The sequence below is a fragment of the Chanodichthys erythropterus genome, chromosome 7, assembly GCF_024489055.1.
Source record: "Chanodichthys erythropterus isolate Z2021 chromosome 7, ASM2448905v1, whole genome shotgun sequence".
Lineage (NCBI taxonomy): Eukaryota > Metazoa > Chordata > Actinopteri > Cypriniformes > Xenocyprididae > Chanodichthys > Chanodichthys erythropterus.
Window position 1 is genome coordinate 13,960,095 of NC_090227.1, and position 16,299 is coordinate 13,976,393.

Here is a 16,299-nt window from a genome sequence, read left to right on the forward strand (position 1 = left end):
GAAATAATGTAGAGCGGGACTTGATTTTAAATTGATTGGGTCACACGTGTCAAGGCTGTGCAATTATTTGTTAATACCATTTTTAATACTTCTCACTGTTTATGTATTTGTTCATAAAGGGCTTACCTACATTTTTTTTCAGTCAGAGGTACATAATTTCAACCAAACTGTGTCTCAATGCAAACTGTAAAGCACATTAAAAGTCTAGACAAAAAAAAGGCGAGTTCAAGGATACTTGTTTTTTGAGGGATGACACAAACAAATGAACACAAATAAATGAACATTAACATCAAAAACGTTTGCTGCTAAAGTTTAAAACAGAGTTATTGAAAGTCTCTACTTTCAAATTTACAAGTCAGAAAACAAGTAAGGACCATGAAACTAGATGAGACATGGTATTCGGGAAAGTTGAATGGCCAGATAAAATGCTCATTAAAATCATTGTGTTATTCTGCATGACTGAGGCTTAATTTCATGTGCTCACCAGAATCATTGTGAGTGCTTGGTATACATAGCATGAATAAGAAGAGAGATTTATTCAGTTGTTTAATTGTGGGGTCTTTTGGTTGCCATAAGTTTTAGGGGGCTCTGGATGGAAAGCTTAGTGGATTTGAGCTGTTGTGTTTGTGACGTCAGCAGTACAGCAGCAGTTTTGGCCGTGAGCGTCGAGAGCACAACAGCATTGTGTGACAGTAGCTGCTGTAATCCCTCTGGTGGCGATAAGACATGGCTAAACAAACGCCGCGTGAGCAGCACTGAAGCCAGAGATAAGACACACACTTGTCCAGACCTTGCCTTATCGGCCCACAGTTCATACCGCATAGTGTTCACTCTGTGTGTGTTATCCAGGTCTACGGCCATCTCATCTTGATGTGTTGGAGGGCTCGAGGGTCATGCGGGTGGGGTGAAACAGTGGGGCAGTTTGGAGGATTTTAACGTCACCTGATCACTTACAGCTCAGTCCCGGTAATGCCCACACTGGTCTACTGTCCTCAGCTGACAGGAAACCCTTAGGGGCAGAAACAGTGGTGGCCCAAAATCCTCTACACCCACACAATTCACAAAAAGGCAGAATTCTTCACTCCCCACAGTGCTCACACACTGTTGTTCTGCTGTTGCTGTCTTCAATAGGCTGTCTGCATGAGACACACACACACACACACACACACACACACACACACACACACACACACACACACACACACACACACACACACACACACACACACACACACACACACACACACACACACAAAGAGAAAGGCTTCATTATGAACCACCTGGAAGTGCCACAGCCAGCTGCCAGATCAGCTGAATGTCATATGGTGTGTGTGTCTGTGTGTTTAAAGCTGCACGGCTGAAGTAGCTCATATATTTTTCTCTCTCCAGTAGTATTTATCAGTGACATATCTGGTGTTATATATATCTCCAGAAAGCATGAGTGATCTTTTTGAATTGTCATATAACTCATAATTCAACTCTCATTTTTTCATCATAATGTGCTTCTCTCTTATCACAGGTGCAATTTGATTACTGGACAAAATAGGACAGGAGAACTAGTATATTTTACAGTTTCTGCAATGTACTCATCATAACCAAGTACATAAATAGATCAATGTAGTACCATACGCATGTAATTGTAGTCTTTGTATAATAGACTTAAACTGGGGGTCCATGCTCTCTCTATCCACCAAGAGGTCCTAGGCCTGAAAAAGAAACCCCTGCATTAGCAGGTCTTTCCTCTGTTTGTAAAAGGAGAAATTGTCATGTGTGGGTCAGTATATGAGCAGCTCACTGCTATGTGTGTGTAACAAAGATGAGTCTGTGTGCAGTTGCAGATAGTGCTCTGTGGAAAGAGGAGTGTTGTGTTGATTTTGTGAAGACTGTTTCCCTTTTGAGCAAGTGTGTTTGTGTGTGTGTGTGTCTGGTTCTGTGTGTCATCTCATCTATTCAGACTGCAGTGATAAAACCAGTCATTCAGGGTCAAGCATGTGTTTGTATGTCTGTTTGTATATCCTCACACACTCTCCCCGAGGGCCATGATAGTCTGAGTCACGCACACACATGGGTAATTCCAGATGAATGACAGTAGATAGCTGTGTCCTGCAGATCTGGACCGCTTTAATGAGCTGATAAGCAAATCCGTTGCTGGTTAAAGATTAAATGCTCTCCAGGGCAGCACACCTCTTATCTCAGCAGTAGGCCACAGCATAGCGGAGCCACTGGGATTATTGCCTCTGTGTGTGTTTACGCATGGTCAGGTCAGAAGTGGGCTGCTCACTCAGCCCTTGTGTGCTTTGTTATGCTGTGGCCTGTGATTGTGTCTAAAAGGCAGCGGCTCTGCAGAGTCTTACAGTGAACAGGCGATCAGGTATCATGAGTATAGATTATTAAACATTAACGTAAGAAAAAATCTTAGTAGACACTTTCATGATTCAGTACAGTTGGGAACAACTAGCATTCAAAAGCTGGCTTGATGCAGTGCTTTTATTGCATTTGCTGTAGATCTTCAGCATCTGATGAATACAGTGAACAAGATATCCAATCTAAACTAGAGATGCTCCGATCAGGATTTTTGCAGCCAATCCCGACTACCAATTTCTTGTCATCATGATCGGTATCGATCCCGATCATTCAAGCTTTAAGTTATAAGCTTTAAGCTATGAGTGATATGTAAACTCTCTGTTGACTGTCACTGTTAACCCCTTACACCCTTAAGGCATTTTTAATGATTTCACATCTAAGTATACTTAAAAGTAATAGCTTATACAAAAAAAGAGAGGTATCATCAAGTAAATGGTTTAGTTTGATTTGATAATTACATAGAATAAATAACAAGTAAAAAGATCCTGGTTGATTGGTTGATGATGTTTTTACAGTTTTACATCATGAACTGCGTGTGTGTGTGCATGCGTGTGTGTGTGTGTGTGTGTGTGTGTGTGTGTGTGTGTGTGCGTGCGCATTTTTGTGACATATAAGGACACACATTTGTATGACATGGGTATTACAAGGAGAGGGTTACTTATGAGGACATTACCCATGTCCCCATTTTTCAAAAGGCTTATAAATCATACAGAATATTTTTTTGTTAAGAAAGTAAAAATGTGCTTTCTGTGATGGTTAGGTTTAGGGGTATGGGTAGTGTAGGGGGATAGAAAATACGGTTTGTGCAGTATAAAAACCATTACGCCTATGGAATGTCCCCGCAATTCACAAAAACAAACGTGTGTGTGCGTGCAGCAGAATGAGCCATGTTGTTATTTTGAGATGAGTCTCTCCTTTGCCTTCTCTCTTTATCTCTCTGTGAGAAAGCTGTGAGCATCGAAAAGAGGAAAGAGAACTGAGTCATTGTGGCCTGCGGTGATGACTTCTAGTCCTCTGTTTAACCCTTCATGTCCTGCAACTCCCCGCTTTTGTGTTGGCAGGTTGAAACTAATGGAAACTAAACTAATTTTTACAACTTAAATTAATTGAGTTTATTCCTGCATCCCTGGGCTTATCGTGGCTAATCGTGAAGGCCTGATCTCACAAATCACCAGTGAAAATTATGGTTAGGCTCTGAAAGAGCCAACATACCTGAAAGTGTATCATGCTTTAGTTCTAGGTAGCTACAGTCTGTGTGTGTGTGTGTGTGTGTGTACTTTGTTTTATACTTGTGAGGACCAAATGTCCTCACTTATATATATTGTGAAATACTTTGACAACCCACTACTGAGGACATTTAACTGTTCCTCACTAGTTTAAAAGGCTTATAAATCAGCCAAAAGGTGTTTTATTTAATTCTAGTGTTTTGCACATGTTTCTGTGATGGGTAGGTTTAGGAGTAGGGGTTGGGTTAGGTGATAGAAAATATCATTGGCCTAAATAAAATCAATTGAAGTCTATGCAATGTCCTCACTAAGATGTTTGTTTGTTGACACATTTTTTTTAAAGGATATTGATTATTGTATGACTGCCGTGCATGGCTATGAAGTAGTTTCAGGTTTGTTGGTTGTGATGCAATTTTTTTCTCAGAATTGTTACAAAGTTTCCAAACAAGATTCTTAATCAATTACACAAGGTGCATTCTATATGTTAGAGCGACAAAAACTGTGATATTCTATGGGTTATTCTATGAGGTTTTTTTTTTTTCTCTTGATTTCTTCTTTCTATATGACACAATTTTTCACAACCAGCGTAAAGAGGTCCATGCATTTTTTTTTTTTTTTTTTTTAAATGAAAAGGCTTGTTGTGTTAAAAAGTCGTTCTCTGTGTGAACTGGCCAGTAGTGCTTGTTCTCATCTGCCTTGCAGTTTATGTAGAAGGTGGAGCACAGATGTGCCTTTAGAGGGAACGAGACACAGATAGGGGAAGGAGGTTGTTGCAATAGAAGAGCACGTCTGAACATGCCACCACCTCTGGATCAGTTTTTTCCTCAACACACACAGACAGAGAGAGAGAGAAAGAAAGACATGGGGCTCCCTCTGTCTCTCTTTCTCTTTTATCTCAGAAGGGCAGAGGAATTATGGGTGGAGAGGAGGGTCATGTGACGTTGCAGCAGCTGCTACACTGAACATTTGACTTGACGAAAAGGGATTTTGTGTGTTGCTTTGTTAGATAAGCTCCAAACAGTCTTTGTAAGAGCGACAGTTTGTGAACTGAACAAAGAAGTAAACTTGAGACAGACAGGCTATGTGCTTGTGTGTGTGTGTGTGTGTGTGTGTGTGTGTGTGTGTGTGTGTGTGTGTGTGTGTGTGTGTGTGTGTGTGTGATGTTAATGTAAAGGTGTTGTGATTGTTCTCAGAGCCAGTGTGTTTGTGACTCCCTCCCATTATGCATCTGTGAGCTGGAATGTGAAAACAGTAGCGCTTTACATCTGTGCTGTGTGCGATGGATCAGTATGAAGATCAGTGTTTCAGTGCTGCTGCTGCTGTTGTTTTTCATTATTAATTACTCTGAGCGGTTCGTGTGGAGTGCAGTGGGTGAACAGGTCTTCAGAGAGCTTTTCTGTCTGTCTGCCTGTCTGTATGTCTGTCTCTCTGCCACCCGCCCCTGTTTTACTGAAATGGCGGTGGATCTGCGATTCCCCCCATCTTACTTTTTATGATGTTACAATAATAATAATGATAATTATTAAAACTTAAAATGTACATTAATATTATTATTATTATTATTATTATTATTATTATTATTATTTTATTACACAGAGGTAATATATATCTGTCCATTTATTTTCAGTTAAACCAAGCTTTTATGCTGTTAGAAAACTGAGTGTATTTGACGGTAGTTTTTCAGAAGCATTCTATTACAAATAAAATATTGAAATGCTTGAGAGCTGAACACAGAACATTTCTGGAGTGTGTGTGTGTGTGTGTGTGTGTGTGTGGAGCATCACACACTGAAAACACTACATTATATATGCTTAAGCATATTGTGTTGATAGAAGATACAGAGAACAGAGAATTGCTCATTCTCTCTGAATGAATGCAGAAGATATATATTTGAGTAAATTTTGCAGTCTTAGTTTTGATTTCATTTTATGCAAAATATTTCAGATTTAATTTTATAGTTAGTTCCTGTGAAATACATCTGATCACAGTCAGGTGACCCTAAACCAGTCTAATTATTCAGGGCTTTCATTGATGCCTGGCCAGAACAGGGCCTGATTGGGCACCAGTACATCAGTGAGAAACGTCTGTCTCTCTCTCTGTGACACATAATAAATTAGATATGGTAACCTTCATTTTTCCATGCCGTGTTCCTCTATTCTTATTCTAGTCAGGTCGGATATTTTTTTTTATTTTTATTTTTTTTTATGATGATTTGTTTAATCAGTGTAAATGAGGTATAGCATTTTTAATCTGTTAACGTTTTTGTATTTTGGTACAGACTCTGAGAGTGTGTGTGAATCCTCACAGACAAACAACCTTTGACCTTGGGCATAACCTTTGACCTCTTCTCCTTCACCTCTGTCCTGCAGCTGTTGAGGACAGTGTTTTTGTGTCAGGCTGTTTACAACCTCCATGAGTCAACCCCTCAGTGTGGGGTCCATGTATTTCCTGTTTATTGCTACTAATATCTCGCTCCATTTCTCCGTCTCTCTCAGGCATGAGCCATGAGCCAAAGTCACCATCGTTAGGCATGATTTCCACTGCGACCCGCACCACGGCGACTGTCAGTCCCCTCACCCCGTCTCCCCTCAACGGTTCTATTGTGCCCAATGGCAGTCCTGCGTCTCAATCCGCCCACTCGGGATTTGCCGCCGCCCTCCGCAAGCTGGCTAAGCAGGCAGAGGAACCCCGAGGTAAGCCGCGACCCCCTGACTTTTGATCCTTGACTCATGTGTAAGTGCTCCAAGGACTTAGATGCACTCTGGGTATTGTATTTATCATATATAACTCTTTATTGCTATGATAATTACCCTTTAGTGGAATTCAAACTAATAATTCGAGTTTACTTCTCCTGCAAGTCCTGGTCATGTTTACAGGGTTTTTCCTGGGTCAAAAAATGGTCTTCGGTGGTGGCAGACGAACACAGCCATCCACACACAGTACAAAGTACCCTTTCATAGGGGTGTGCAATATATATCGTCTATGATAATATCGTAATTGTTGTTTTAATGATGTGCAATCTGACATTATGAAGTATTATCCATCACTTTGCAAAAACCATACACTGCGTGTTGTAGCCTTTTCGATTTAGGTTAGACAACTGCGTTGTGATTTACTCTATTAAAATGCAGTAAAAATGCCCTTGTTTGAGTATTCCATTTTAAAATAATTCCATATATCATCATTATTTTATTTTTAAAACATCAAAACAATATGTATGCATTTGTAACTGCAGGTTAAATGCATTTGACACCTCTAAGCTGCATTAATCTGTCTGTGTAAATGCATTTAAATGCCACTTAAGATGCAGTTTCCATGTTTCCTCTGCATTGCTTGGAATTCTATTGATACTGATTTCATTTGATTGGTAACAGCCCTATAGTGTCTTATTATTCTAACTGAATTTGATAAAATGTAATAATTTGACATAATAAATGATGCATAGGCTACTTTTAATTAGGTTAGAAAAAATTGCCCTCATAAAGGTAAAAATGCAGATAATGAGATAAAAGGTAAAAAATCTATTTAAACTTATAGGAAAATATAATTTCTGTCACTGCTGTGAGCTAACCACCACACAAAATATGAAGAATAACCAAACCTTTTAGAGTCAGCTGTCCACAGCAGTCCTAAACCTGCCAATTTACTAGCACAATAACACACTCAGCAAAATATTGTCTGATTATCGCTATCAACAAATTCTCAGAAAATATCGAGAGATAATTTTTTGTGAATATCGCACACCCCTACTCTACCCATGTGAACTGCATGCCCAGTACTGAGAGTAAAACCAAGAATGCTAAGAAACATTGCTAAGAATGCCATTTTTAATGTTAACATTATTTATTTATTTATTCATTTTTCATCCAAATCATCCGATTTATTCATGAAATAAAAAATAATTACTGTCCGGACAGATCATAAAACAAAGTGCTTAGAACTATTTTATATTTAAAAATCTGTAAATTTTTATGTAAAAGTCACTGAGTGACTGCTTTGAAAAGAGTAATAAAATGAAAAACAAAGTAACAAATTGCACATTACAAGACTTAATGCACAGGTCATTTGACATACAGTATCAGATTGTTTTGTTCTGTACATTGCTATGTTTATCACTGTCAATCGGATTCAATCACGCATTTAAAAGCGGTTGTCAATCTAGAAACTTGCAATGCATAGTTAGCAACATGCAAAATTAAAATTATATGCACAAACCGAGCAAATATCATTGCTATTATAATCGCAGAAGCTGTTAATTACAACGCGAAGTACACAAAGCTGCACAATTGCCAAAACTCCCATTATAATCAATGAACCTGTCTATGCTGTGCAGTGAATCTTTTATTGACATCGTATTTATATTTTAGTAATAATGAAAGGATTTACGAGCATACAGAACTCGCTCGGAACAAAAACAGTTTTGAGCGGTGAGCAGATTCAGACTAACTTAAACACCTCTGATTGGTCATTGAATTCACGAGCTCAACAGATATGACTGAACGCTGCAAAAATACATTGTAAATAGAATCATTAGACGCTCTTCACAGAGTGCTTACACAAACACTCACAGGAGTGTTTTAAAGCAGCTGGCTATCAGTGGGTACCAGTGCTACAGAACGTCAGGTATCGTCACATTAAATTATCTTTGGCGGGACAAAGATTATTTTTGGCAGCCCCCAAAATATTTTCAGTGCCGGAAAATCCCTGGTTTATTCACCCACTTGAGACATCATCTCACCAGCGCCAATAGTTCATGGCTCGGGTCATGATCTGATGCTGTTGGCTCTCAAGGTCCCTGTGGAGATTTGGTGAAAGATCTTTGTTTACTGAGCTGAAAATGTACATGTTGCTATTTCTAATGCTACACATTAACATGTTTGGAGGAAGTTCTGGTCAGGTTTTATGTTAGTTACAAGTAATTGTTTATGATTGCTGAGCAATGTTGTATATTGAATATGTTTTACAGTGCTTCTCAACCCAGTTCCTGGATGAAGGTTTAATGATCTACAACAAAATGTTGCTTTGGATGATACCTTAGCAAAGATTTATTACTACAATGCTAATTTCTCACTAGAAATTACATCAAAAGTGGAAAACTTGGCCAGAAAAGAAAGAACCACCAAACACAACACAACCAAAGACGCCATTTTGTCACTGAATCAAACACACAGGATAGTGGGATATTTTAAGCAGTCAATACTACTGTGCTGCCTTAAAAAAATTATGAGATTAGTGCCTTGTTGTCTTCCTACATTCCTATGCATGATATATCAGCCACCATATCGGTATCAGATATGTATCAATATAATGTTCATTTTTAATGTTATTGTTGTCGCCCCAATAAGAAAATTTGGCTGATATTTTAAAGCCGATAAATAATGTATTATTTTCTTCAGCTGAGACACTTTAGATGCGCACTGTTTGCCATGATGGTTTTGAATTGCTTGAAATATGATTAGAATCTCTTTGAAAACGAAAATACAGTTAAGTGCCACATCTGTCGTATAGGGAACACTACTGTAAAAGAATGTTGTGAATTCTTTGTTCGCCCGTTTTTTAGTACGTTGTTACAGGATAAGCACATCCACAACAGAGTTACACCTTCATGACTAGCACAGTTTGCTTGTGCATACACAGCCTTTTGTTTTGTTCAATTGCATGTTGTAATATTATGTTTATTTGTGTGTGTGTGTGTGTGTGTGTGTGTGAGTGTGTGTGTGTGTGTGTATGTGTGTGTGCTTTTGTTTATATTACATTGTGGGGACCACAAATGCTCACCATGTAATATAAACCTGAGTTCACCTACATTCACCAGCCACCGGTCCCCAAAATGTAAATTAATTAATAAAAATACTAAATGATGTTTTTGTGAGAAAATAAAGGTGTGCACAGTTTCCTGTGATGGTTAGGTTTAGGGTTAGGGGTAGGGTAGGGGGATAGAAAGTACGGTTTGTACAGTATAAAATGCATTGCGGCCTATGGAAAGTCCCCACAATTCACAAAAACAAACGTGTGTGTGTGTGTGTGTGTGTGTGTGTGTGTGCGTGTGTACACACAGTTCTTTCCCATTTTAATGGGATCACCTATTGGTTTTAGTGATGGGTTTTAGTGATGATGATCACAGGTTATAAATGCTGTCTGCTGAGACCTCCATCTTTAACCTGCTGTCTTTGAGAATATTTGTTTTAAATGTTTAAGGAAGTAGCCAGTTTGGACCAGATCCTGCTGCATTAGTGGCGCTTGCTACAGATATTTTAATTGTGCGTGTCTGTGTACAAACGAATGGTGTTTGTGTATGTAGCTTAGGAAGGTACATACACGTATGTACACACACATTCTCAACATGGTGTTAGACTATGTTTGTAGACAACTTCTCAGCAGGGAAGCAGTCTTTAACAGTCTGCCAGAATCTGTGATATACCACATGCTTCCTGTCCTCTCCTGCCTCTCTCCTAGTGTGAGTGCTCTTTAGCAGACCCAGGAAGAGCTCTCCAGGGAGGTAATGCTTTGGGGTGGATGGCTCCAGCACCCTGCTGTGAAGAATGTCTCCAGTTCTGAACACAACCTCTCTGGACGTTAATGTGATGTACCCTAAGGTGTTGTGTGTAAGGCTCTGGATTTACAAGACCCCAGTCAAAGCCTGTCTGTTTTTTCCCCCCTGTGTCCCACTTTGTATATTGACAACTATCTGTGCACTCTCTTTCTTGTTCTGTGTGTTATTTCAATTTTGACCATTCACACCTGCTACAGATGGTCTTTACATTTGACAAAGTTAGTGAGATTTATTACAGATTTTTAAAGTTTTAATAGAAACACTTAGACTTGATTGAATAAGATGTATAAAAAAACGCCTTTGTTCTCAGAGTTATATCAAGTGACACATTTGCTTGCCCCCAAACATCACATGAAAAACAAACTCTGGTTGGTCGCTTTAAGTGTTGAGCAGATTGTCTCTTATGTGAGTGGTTCTTGGTCAGAATAAGCTGCAGCGTTGAGACATTATTCTGATACTCAGCAGCACTAGCCCTCAGCTAGCAGTGTTCTATCACCTGTGTTAACTCTGCCCACCCTTTGTTTCTCTTTCTCATTATGTCTGTCTCTGTGGCCCGTCTGTGGGTGGCGTTTAAAAACAGACCGTTGATGGACACTATGGTTAGGTCACTCGCACTGTTAAAAACAGCTCTGTAAACGCCTCTGCCCAGTGTCTGTCTGATTTGTCTCCAGTCCAGACAGCTGTAGGTGGGCTGCAGGCTTACAGACTGGTCCAGTTGAATGAGTGATCTGAATGATGGCAGGTGGAGTGTAGACTGATGTCCAATTTCCCAAAACTTTCATTTATCATGCAGTTACAGCAGTGAGTTGTTCTGTTAAAAACCATACTTTCGAGGACAAATCCTGAAAAGAAAGAATGAATGAATAAATAAGTGTGAATGAATGTGAAATAAAAATGTATACTACACAAACTAAATGGTAAATAAATACCTAAATAAATAAATTAAAAAAAAGTGCTGCACCAAAATTATTTTTTTACCGAAACACTGAAATCAAAACTGAAAATAGTTAATTTAATCAATTAATCAAATTTATTGAATCAACAAATAAAATAAAAAACTGAGTTGTATACAAATATTTTACATTTTTTTTCATTTTTTTATTTCAAGTTATTTTTTAATTAGCTAATGTTTTCATTAAATTATAATAATTATTACATTTGTTGTTTTAAATACATTTATTATACATTTATGTCTGTATTTATGCATTTATGTATTTACTTATTTTATTTTCATTTATTTATTTATTTTGGATGGCCAATGTTGATATCTGACTTAGAGAGCAGGGTGGCGGATAAACACAGATAGAAACGTGTGCTGTTCAGGTCTCACCTGTATCAACACCCGGGTGATGACGCCGTAAATGACTGGACATTAGAGCATACGGCACTCGCAGTTAACAGTTTACAAAGAGTGACTGTTTTGTCCACGCTTTCTGATTATCGTTGTTGTAACGTTTTGCGCATCCATCGACTGAAACATACATTATCTGAACTCTGTCTGTTTTCCACGATGCTATTTCATAAAAACCATATTAACCAATAGATGCGTCATCATTCGAGATGGACCATGGTGCAAGTGCATACCGAACCGTAAGTGGAGAACCGTTGCACCCCAATACATATATATCCGAGTCCTGATCGGGAGGTAACGTCCGATTCCGATCGAGTCTGAAACCACGTGATCGGGCCCGATTTCCGATCACGTGATCGGATCTGGACATCCCTAGCGGATATATATAAATCTCAGACTAATGTAAAGAACACATGAATAATAATTGCTGAAATGAAATTTACCTTTATTTTACTTAATATTTATTAAGTCTGCAAGGTTTGTGAAATTAAATGTTTATTAGATATTCAAAGACTTGTTTAAATAGAAATTGAAGGGTCTGACCAAATATCCACACTGACTGCAAACAAGCATTCAAATCTGCCTCAATGTAGTTAGCAATGCCCAACTTCCTACACTCCAACCAATTCCTGAGGATGACATAAAGTCTCGCCCTACATTTTTTTTTTTCTCATTCCAGAAGCTGTTTCATTTGAATATAAATCACAATAGAGACGAAAGTCTATTGCAACCTCAGTTTCATACCGACTTTAAAATCACATTACATTTTAACATTATTGTCAGAGGGCAGGCAAGGGAAGAGGAGTAGAGGATCCCAAATTGCAGCAGTTTTAGTTTATTTACAAAAACAAAGTCAAAGAAGGCAATCTAGAAGGCAGGAATCCTCATAACAGCTTCACTAATGTAAAGACAACACCAGACAGTGAATAAAACCAAAGACTATACAAAGATATAATTATACAAAGATATAATTATCTCATCCTATATTGTTACTATACTATATAAACTATACCGGTCAGCCCTAATTTGCTGAATGTTGACGGTAGATGAGAAAGCATTACAGTGATTGCCTTTCTATTACTAATAATGTAAGACAACATATTAGACAGAACTGTTAAACAGAGATGTGAACTAATAAAGGCCGAGAATGTAAGCACTGTGTGCTCATGCACAGGCTTTCTCAACATCGTCAAAATTAAAATCCTGATTTCGACACATTGGCCAACTAGAAAAGCTCATCAGCCGATGCCAATAATTAAAAAATGGTGATATATCGGTCGACTGATACTCAAAAATGGATTACAACTGCAAGATATCCATTTATTTCTGAGTTGATAATTGGATGCAACATGATGTCACGTTTATGGTTGCATACTAGAAACTATTGGGGAAAAAATAGTTGCAGTATGCAGTACACTAGTAGTACATAGCCAATCTGTCTCTCTCACAGCAGGTGTGGTGTGTGTGATTAATTAGCTGCTCCATGTGGACTTGGATATTAAAGGGCTCATCCTTTATCCAGCAGAGACAGAGACACAGAAGTGTAGGGGAGGAGTGAGTTTCTAGTTCTGGTTGAGAGGAGAGAGCGGCAGGCGTGGCCCTAGGGGGTAGGGGGTGCCCTGTTTTTTTTTTTTTTTTTGTAGCTCTCCATCTGGAGAAACAGGCTACGTACACACACAAGCACACTGTCACACTCACAAACGTAAAAGTGGCTCTGTTCCACAAACTAGTAGAAGGCATCATAGGGGCGCTCTTGATCTGAAGGCTGTTCCAAAAGGTAAGAAGCATCACAAGTATGCTTCAGATAGGGCAATCCATTTGGATATTGTCTGAGAATAGGGCAGTCCTATAATGCATTATGACAGACTCAGTGAAAACATCCATTGAAGATGGTTGACAAAGCAAGACAAATATTGAGTTAAAATGTAATTCATTCAGTTCTGAAAAGAATAGATAATAGGCCAGTTTAATTTATTTCTTTTTATTTATTTATTTATTTATTTTTTAGAAAATCTTCTCAGGGTTTTTTAGTGGGCGGTTCAAATATTTTCTTAAAGAGGTAGTTCACCCCTAAAATGTAATTTTGTCATCATTTACGTGTTGTTACAAACCTGTAAGCTTTCTTCTATATAACACAAAAGAAGATATCTTGAAGAACAGTGTGGTCTGAAAAACATTGGACCCCTTTGGGGAAAAAAAAAAAAAAAACTAAACTAAACACTGACATTTAATAACACGCATCCAGGTTTGGAGTAACTGATGAATTTTCATTTTTTTTGGAGGAAACTATCCCAACTTTACTGTGTTCTAATGAAAATAACAACAGTGTCCATAGAAAATGTTCATGTATATTATTAATATGTATATTTATATTTCATAAAATATTATGACAATATATAAAAATAACTATTTGTGTGCTGTGTATTTTTATGCTTATAGTATTGTGTCTCATTTAAAAACTACCGGAATCATTTGTGAGTTGGGTCTCTTGTGCACTTTGTGTGATGTGTGAAGTTGCTGACTATTGTAGAGTGCATATAGAATCAGGCTCTTACATGATTCTATCTCATTGAGATGCAGCTTTGGGAAGAACAGAACTGATGTGTGTTTGTTGAAAATGGTCGTGATATCTGCTGTTTCAAGTAATGAACCATGTGAGCGGCGAGCGCGCCACAAAACAGTCACGTGTGTGTGTGTGTGTGTTTGTGTGTGTACGGGGTAGCATATGGACTAAGGCGTGTTGAGTTCTGCACTCACACCAGGTGTGAAATGGGCTGTTTAATTAACTGCTGATGCTGTTCTAATGCAGCCTAAAACATCAGTGTGTGTGTGTGGTCAGTGTGAGGCAGAGGTGGGTTAATAGACGAACCCTCAGAGAGCAGAGATGCACATTAATCACACCGACACACACACACTCTCACTCTGCAGTGTGAAATCTGTTCATTTCAGTGGCATTCAGAGCGTGACAGGAAGTGTTGGAACCTCTCGGCCATATATGGGCACGGCTTCCTTTGAGAGCAGCTTGCACAGACGCATTGCACTGAATACATTTGAATATCATTAGCATCTCATAAAAGCACACCAGTTTGACTCAGATGTGTGTTTCAATAAGAGGCCCATCTGCCTGTGTGTGTTTCAGTTGAAAGAAAAGGCACCAATAAAACCTACTTGAGGGAGACCTGATGTCTTTCTCTCACATACACGCACACACTCTTGTGATGATGTTTGGTGCAATAATTTAGCGCTAATGCTCTAAAGACACATCAGATATGAATGTGTGTCTGACAGATCCACACTCACAAGAGCTGGAGAAAGAGGAGGTGGATGATGATGATGTTTGATGGATGAGCGTGTGCCGGATTGAATAAAAGAGAAAAAATCTGTAAAGGGGTGGTGGTGGGGTGGAGGAGATCTCGCCGCACATGTGACTACAATCCTGCTTGAATTATTCACACTGTCCTGTGTGTCACACTGGGAGAAACAAACGAGAAGACAGTGAGAAATGGCTGCAGATGAGCAGCTATCAGTGATGACCACAGGTGTCACTCCACTCCTGTGTGACAGAGAACTGCTTATATAGGCATCATAGACATCACACTTCTGACAATGAAGGCCATTACAAAAGGTAGGAGACTTAACCATGCTGCCTCATCCCTTGCCTCATTTTGGCAAAATTCCAGGTAGAATGGCATTCTTCCATTGTGGAGAAGGCAATACCATAATGCACCGCCCTAAGCTCAGTGAAAAAAAAATAAATAAATAAGATGGCAGATGAAGCCAGCAATATATAAAATAATAATTATGGTACAATTACACATTCAATGCTGAAATATAAAAAAAAAAATTCAGGCATTTTCAGGCTGTTTTCCAATATATTTGTGTGTACTATGTATAATTCTGCTTATTATAGAGTGGCACGCCATTCCTTTCACGCTCAATATTTTGGAATCAGTTTGGAATCAGTAGGTGGGGTATTTCATTTGCTTCAAGGGTTGCTGTTCATCTAAAGTGCTCCAAATCACTCAATTAAAAGCTTAAGTTTCAGTTTAGGGCTGAACTGTGGACTAGTTGTTTGGTCTTGCATGAGATCTTCATAGTATTGCAATTTTAATCAAGAGAAAGGTGTGTCTGTGTGTGTCTGTGTGTGTCTGTGTGTCTGTGTGTGTGTGTGTGTGTGTGTGTGTGTGTGTGTGTGTGTGTGTGTGTGTGTGTGTGTGTGTGTGTGTGTGTGTGTGTGTGTGTGTGTGTGTGTGTGTGTGTGTCAGTAATCAGTGTGTTAATTGACTGAACAAGACAGGAGGAGACACTCGGGTCTTTACTGGGACATGACAGCGGCTAATTGCTATTGTGGACTCACTTTCTGTCTCTCTCTCTCTCTCTCTCTCTCACTCACTCACTCACTCACTCACTCTCTCTCTTTCTCTGCTTGCATACATGTTTAATGGTGTGCAGCTGTAATTACTGCAGCAAGCATCTCCTCACCTCCGCTCACCTTTGCTCCTCCTTTGCTGTTGACAGAAACCTTTGTGGCATCTCTCTTAAAAGCTTTCTGCAGAGAACACCAGCTCCTAATGGCTTCTACCAAGACAGGCCTGTTTTACAGACATCACCTGGCCATGAATGTCTTGACATATTAAGAACAGGGCTGTGATGACTGAAAACTGGTTCTTATTCAGATTATTTTCCGGCTTCATTTTTAAGACAAAATCGTGCCAAACCTTTAAAGTCACATTTTTCTGCCAATGCACACACAACAAATTACTCTTATGAGCTGTTTTTTTTTTTTCTTTTTTTTCCTCATTCAT

The 16,299-nt window shown here is 38.8% G+C and overlaps 1 protein-coding gene across 2 annotated transcripts in view; it reads left to right on the forward strand.

Annotated features, from left to right (window-relative positions):
• The window catches only part of gse1b (Gse1 coiled-coil protein b), a 264,123-nt gene that overhangs the window by 216,330 nt on the left and 31,494 nt on the right, over window positions 1–16,299 (forward strand). For both annotated transcript variants that reach the window (XM_067389833.1, XM_067389834.1), the window contains exon 3: window positions 6,086–6,283. In XM_067389833.1, coding sequence (XP_067245934.1) covers window positions 6,086–6,283 — 198 coding nt within the window. The remainder of the gene's footprint in view (window positions 1–6,085; window positions 6,284–16,299) is intronic.